Source organism: Quercus lobata, chromosome 2 (assembly GCF_001633185.2).
Source record: "Quercus lobata isolate SW786 chromosome 2, ValleyOak3.0 Primary Assembly, whole genome shotgun sequence".
Lineage (NCBI taxonomy): Eukaryota > Viridiplantae > Streptophyta > Magnoliopsida > Fagales > Fagaceae > Quercus > Quercus lobata.
Genome location: NC_044905.1, coordinates 16746608 through 16753066, shown reverse-complemented (window position 1 = coordinate 16753066; position 6459 = coordinate 16746608). Strand labels below are relative to the sequence as shown.

At 36.2% G+C, this 6459-nt stretch overlaps 1 protein-coding gene across 1 annotated transcript; it reads left to right on the top strand.

Moving 5' to 3' along the window:
* The first annotated feature begins 2175 nt into the window (after positions 1 to 2175).
* Positions 2176 to 3721, top strand: LOC115974765 (transcription factor MYB8-like). Its single transcript, XM_031095277.1, has 3 exons — positions 2176 to 2391; positions 2568 to 2697; positions 2787 to 3721. The coding sequence occupies exons 1-3, from the start codon at positions 2256 to 2258 to the stop codon at positions 3433 to 3435; spliced, it is 915 nt and encodes a 304-aa protein (XP_030951137.1). The 5' UTR covers positions 2176 to 2255; the 3' UTR covers positions 3436 to 3721.
* Positions 3722 to 6459: the final 2738 nt, after the last annotated feature.

Below are 6459 nucleotides of genomic sequence, written 5' to 3'. Positions count from 1 at the left end.
GAGCAGAGTCTGCTCAAGGTTGGGCATTCAAGCCACGGTGAATATTGGGAATTACCTTGGTTTCCCAATCAAACATAAAGGGGTTCCAAGGAATAGAATGAATTTTATTGTGGAGAGAGTTATGAGCAAACTGGCTGGTTGGAAGACCAGATTCCTTTCCTTTGCAGGCAGATCAGTGTTAGTGAATTCAGTTATGTCTACTATCCCAAATTATGTTATGCAAGCCGCTGCCCTTCCTGCTCACCTTTGTGATAAGTTAGATAAAATCAATAGGGATTTCTTATGGGGTTCAACGAGTGAAAAGAGGAGACTTCATTTGGTAGGGTGGAGTAAGATAATTAGGCCAAAGGAAGAGGGAGGACTTGGAATTCAAGCCGCGAAATTAAAGAACTTGGCGTTATTAGCTAAGCTAAATTGGAGGCTGAATCAGGAAAAAGATAGTCTATGGGCAAAGGTTATTTTGAAGAAGTATTGTTCAACGGAGAGGAGGAGAGCTAGAGATCCGGATAAATTGACTTGTTCTCCTAATTGGAGAGCAATTAAAGCTGGATTTCAAACCTTTGTGGAGGGTATTTGCTGGGGGGTGGGGAATGGAGAAAGAATTAAGATTTGGGAGGATAGGTAGATAAGGGGATGCTCATTGAGAGTAATGATAGAAGGGCCGTTGACTGCTAGAGAGATGGAGATGAGGTTGTCTGAGATCTTTATGGATTCGGGACAGGGGTGGAAGTGGGATGCTATTTCCTTTGAGTTGCCGGTTTTTATTAAAGAAAGGATTATAGCCATTCCAAGGCAATTGGTTGGAAGAGGAGAAGATGTGATCATGTGGAAGCACACTAAAGATGGAGATTTTTCTACTTATTCAGCCTATGCTTGGCTGAATGGTTCTCATCAAGAGGAGACAAATTTCCAAGGGAAATGGATATGGAAGTTAGATATGTTACCAAGAGTTATTCATTTTCTTTGGCTATGTATGCATGAAAGTCTTCCTGTTAGATCAGTTTTGGCTAAGAGGGGAATAACAAGGGAGAGTTGCTGCCCTTTGTGTAAAAATTTCCCGGAAACAATTAGTCATTTATTGAAAGAGTGTGTGGTGGCTAAAAATTTCTGGTTTAAACTTAGAGTCCCCCATGATATGGTTAGTTCCTTTGCTGGTGTGGATTGGTTTGAATGGGTAAAAGTTAATTGCCAAAGTAAGATTTTGCATTTCTCCTCTGTGCCGTGGTCTTATGTTTTTTCCTTTGCTATTTGGAACTTGTGGAAACATAGAAATTCTGTGGTGTTCAATAATAGCATTGTTAATGAAAACTTACATAATGTTAGTAAAAATCAGGCCTTGGAATATTATTATTGTGTGGGTAAGACTAGGTGCTAGAAGAATATGGTGATTTGTAGCGTTAGGTGGGAAAGACCTCCATTAGGATGGTTTAAATTAAATTCTGATGGGGCTGCATTTGGGAATCCGGGAAGAGCAAGAGGTGGGGGAGTGATTAGAGATAGTGAGGGTAGATGGGTGAGTGGCTTTGCTCGGTCTATTGGCTTCACAACTAGCATTACAGCAGAATTTTGGGCTCTAAGGGATGGTTTATTGCTGGCTGTCCGGATGGGAGTGCAGAAGCTTGTGATTGAATTAGATGCCAAGGTGGTTGTGGAGCTAATGCATTCCAATTCTCCCTCTAATGCATTTTACTCTTCCTTGCTGGCTGACTGTAGATTGCTGCTGGGAAAGCTTCAGCACTTCAGGGTGAAGCACGCTTTTAGGGAAGCGAATAGAGTGGCGGATGCAATGGCTAAGCTTGGAGGAGCGATGCAGGAAAATTTTGTTGTTTGGGATAATCCCCCATCTGATGTAATAGCAAACTTTGTGTATTTTGATACTAATGGGGATAGTGTATGTAGGCTTGTTGCCTCTAACTTAGCCGTTTTGGCTTAGTTGTTTATTAATAATAATTCCTTTTAAACCAAAAAAAAAGTATTAACATGTCTTTACCTTCATCTTTACAAACGATTTTTATCCACAGAAATCCAACCCCACCACATAAAAATAAAATAAAATAAAAGTTGCTTTCGTCAAGACTTGATCTGCCACCTCCGGGCCCAACAAAATAGTAGCAGTGGTAGTAGTTGTTTAACAGTACAAATCACCTTCCCTACTTCATTGCCAATTACCTTGACTCTTTGGGCTATAAAGGCACCATGGGACCTCCTTCGTATGAGTGAGAGAGAGAGAGAAAGAGAGAGAGAGAGAGAAAGAGATGGGGAGGAGCCCATGTTGCTCCAAGCAGGAAGGACTCAACCGAGGAGCCTGGACTGCCTTAGAAGATAAAATACTCTCTGCTTATATTAGAGCTCATGGAGAAGGCAAATGGAGATACCTCCCCAAGAGAGCTGGTACATATTAGTTACCATATCCAATCAAAGCTTCTTCTTTTTTTTTTTTCTGAACCATTTTTGAATATCTTTTGCTCTGTTTTCTCTGTTTTTTTTAGTAAAACCCCATTATAGAAAAAAGCATGTTTGAAGCGTTTTCCAAGGCCAAATGCTGATGGTGCTATTTGAAAACGCAGGTTTGAAGAGATGTGGCAAGAGTTGTAGACTTAGATGGTTGAATTATCTAAGACCAGACATTAAAAGAGGTAACATATCTCATGATGAAGAGGAACTCATTATCAGACTCCATAATCTTCTTGGCAACAGGTTGTTTCTCGATCCTCAGACTCTTTTATCTCTATCCCAACAAGTTTGATTCAATTTTAGGAGTTATTAACTTGATATTATGTATGTAGATGGTCTCTAATAGCTGGAAGGCTACCGGGGCGAACAGACAATGAAATCAAGAACTACTGGAACACAACCCTGGGAAAGAAAGCCAAAGCTCAAACATCTTCACCACTTGCCGAACAGAGTCCCCCGAGCAAATCTCAAGACAAAAAGTTAGCCACTAAACCCAACAGTACTGCTGCTGAGCCATCGAACTTAGCACAGGCTTCAGCAACTCCAACCCAAGTAATCAGAACCAAGGCCAGGAGATTCACCAAAGTGCTAATCCCAGCATTACCATCTCTCAATGAACACCACTCTCTCAACTCAACAGCCATAGACCCATTAAAGCCTCAAGCTCTTCAAAGTCAACTACAAAGTTATCATCAAGATTCGGCTAAGTGCGAAGTTCGCGGAGGAACTGAAGAGCTACACGAGACCTGTGCTCAAGACTCGGATTTCTTTAATTTTAGCTGCAATGAGTTCCAATCAAACAATGGAGATAGAAATGGGGACTGTAATTTCAACAGCTCTAACATGCAAGGTCCTGACCAGTCCCTACCTTTCGACGAAACAATGTTCAAGGATTGGACCACAAATAATTGTCTTGAGGACAATTTCAGTTTGGATATAGAATCTTTGACATTTTTGCTTGATTCTGGAGAATGGCCATGATCCACGTACGCACTACACACCGTACATCAAACCATCTATATGCTAGAGTAGAAGAAGACGCTAGAAAACTTGTTCACAGATAATTTTAATTATCTGCATTTGTCTTATTTGAAACTTCTGTCCTGATTCCTGAGTGATTGTGCTCACCAAAAAAGTAGTGTCCAGGGTGATTTAAACTGATTATTGTAAGTTTGTAAGGGCATTAGCATTGGAGTATGCTAATGCCATATCTAGGGAAAATTTGGCATTTACAGCTTTAAAATCATCTGCATTAGAGAATTGTAAAGTTAAGTATTGTAAATTTTTTTGCAATACTTGCTACAGTACAATTCTAAAGATAGGATTGCACTATAGCAGTATTGTAAAAAAAAAAATTAATATTTTATCTCTGACTCTCTCTCCTCTGTCTCTCATCTCTCTCATTTTTTCTGTTCTCTTCTCTCTCTTCCTTCTCTGTTTCTCACTCTCTCGTCTTTGAAGCTTCATCGCCATCCCCTGGGTTTTGGATTTTGGAGGTTGGATCAGCGTGGATCGGTGGGTTGGGATTGGTTGATGGTGAGTTTGAAATAGTGGATCTGTTGATCAGTTGGGTTGATCATCGATAGCTTCGATGGTGGCTTCGGTGATGATTTTTTTTTAATGGGTTTGCTCCGATGATGATTTTTTTGATCGGTGGTCTGGGTTTCAAATCGGTGGCCTGGGTTTCAGATCGGTGGTTTGGGTTTGCTGATCGGTGGCTTGGGTGGTGGGTGTGGTGGCCGTTGTTGGCTCCAACCGGTTTGATGGTTTGTGTGTGTGGCTTTGTTGCTGGTTTGATGTTTGTGTTTGTGTGTGTGGATGTGGTGATGGGTTTGGATAGGTTGATCGGTGTATCATGGGTGTGTGTGTGTTGTGTGTTGAACCGGTGCTAGAGGTTGAGAGAGAGAGAGAGAGAGAGAGAGAGAGAGAGAGAGAGAGAGAGAGAGAGAGAGAGAGAGAGATAAAAATGGCTGTTGGAAAGCCCGGGAAATGAGACTGAAAACGGTTGGAAAGAAATAATAAAGAAAGTTTAAAAAATAATATTTTAATAAAAATAGAGTTTTGGGATGTTGGATGTATTGTAAAATAGTATGGTATAATGATAAAGTGGTGTTTTAGAATGATAAAATAGAATAGCATTAGAATTTTCCAATACTAATGCTCTAACCATGTCAAAATAGAGTTTTTTTTTTTTTTTTGAGCAAATGCCAAAATAGATTTTGGGTCAAGACTCAAGAGCCCTCTTTCTTCAATGAATATTTTTACTCAAAAAAATAAAATAAAATAAAAAAGAGAGGGAAAAATAAATAATAATAATAAAAAACCCAAACAAGAATTAAGTGTACACTTCCAAGATATAATATTATATTAGAGTTTTATGTTATTTAAAATTTTACATGAATTGATACTAAATATATTTTTAAATTTATAACATTTAATTTGAATAATAAAATTCATCCACTTCAAACAAAAAAAGTTCTTATAACATGATTGTCTTCGTGGCTAATTTTGACTACCTAATCCAACAAAGTCACGTGATTCTTTTTACGTAGTCATAATGTCCTCATTGGTCATAACGATTTCACTTGGGAATCCTAGCTAAGAAGGCTATTATTATAGATTATAAAGACTAGTAAATAGGGTCTATTTCTTAAACATCACGGTGGGGCTCTAGAGAGTTGAAATGGTAGTCGGTAAATATGCTTGCCGACTGTCAAGTGTTAGCAATATCAGTCGCCAGTTTGGATTAGAATTTAGAAGTTTGAAAAAAGGAAAATCCTAAAAGTAGTAAAAATTTTATTAAGTAAACTTTATAGACTAACGTATTAGTGAATATGATGGTTAGATTTCAAACATCAAAAAAAAAAATATATATATATATATATATATATAAAAGTAGAGATTTCATGTTGGAAAATATGAAATTCTGCCAAGTGATATATTGTATGACATTCTTCTCATTTAGACTTCCACCTCATCTAAATTTAGCATTTATGTCAAATTATTATGTAATGACAAATGCATTTATTTCAATGTATTAATCAAATTCAAAGAATTTGTATACATTTATGACTTTGCATGTTTTGAATTGATACGAATGGATTTAAAAAGTCATAGGAAATGTAGAAATAAAATTCAAATAATGTATTATATACATTTATAACTTTACATGATTTGAATTGAAACGAATGGATTTATAAAGTTATGGAAAATGTAGGAATTAAAAAACATTTCAATTTTCTACGTAAGACTAACTTCAATGCATAATTGCAAGAGTCGAATTCAATGAATTGGACAAATATTATTTATCTTCACATCAATACATATATATATATATATATATATATTGATGTGAGACCTCATGTGGGAAAGTATGAGGTTTTGCCAAGTGGCACATTGTATGACATCCTTCTCATTTAAGTTTCCACCTCATCTAAATTTAGCATTTATGTCAAACTATTAAGCAATGGCAAATGCATTTATTTCAATGTATTAATAAAATTCAAAGAATTTTTATATATTTATAACTTTACATGCTTTGAATTGATACGGATGGATTTAAAAAGTCATGGGAAATGTAGGAATAAAATTCAAAGAATTTGTATATTTATGACTTTACATACTTTGAATTGATACGGATGGATCTAAAAAGTCATAGGAAATATAGGAATCAAAAAAAAATTTCAATTTTTTGCATAAGACTAACTTTAAAGCAAAATTGCAAAAGACAAATTCAATGAATTGGGCAAATATTATTTGTCTCTACATTTGTCCAATATAAATCCCCATTTCCATTGGACTTAAAAATTAAACTCCATAATTTTCTCACAATATCTTTGTTTTTCTTTCTAAGAGCTATGCTAATTTTCAAAATATTATGTTCGTCTTAAATATTTTGTTTAGATTTTATGTATATGGTTTTACTTATGTAGCATTGTAATTTATTTAGGCTTATTTTTTCATATTATGTGCCAATTTATATTTTTGGTTTTCTATATGATGCTT

What these genes read in the sequence shown, in the direction of transcription:
- LOC115974765 (XM_031095277.1), top strand. Translation starts at nt 2,256, where the DNA reads ATGGGGAGGAGCCCATGTTGCTCCAAGCAGGAAGGACTCAACCGAGGA. An exon ending in ATACCTCCCCAAGAGAGCTG is followed by an intron (nt 2,392 to 2,567) that starts GTACATATTAGT and finishes TTGAAAACGCAG; the next exon opens with GTTTGAAGAGATGTGGCAAG. An exon ending in CATAATCTTCTTGGCAACAG is followed by an intron (nt 2,698 to 2,786) that starts GTTGTTTCTCGA and finishes TTATGTATGTAG; the next exon opens with ATGGTCTCTAATAGCTGGAA.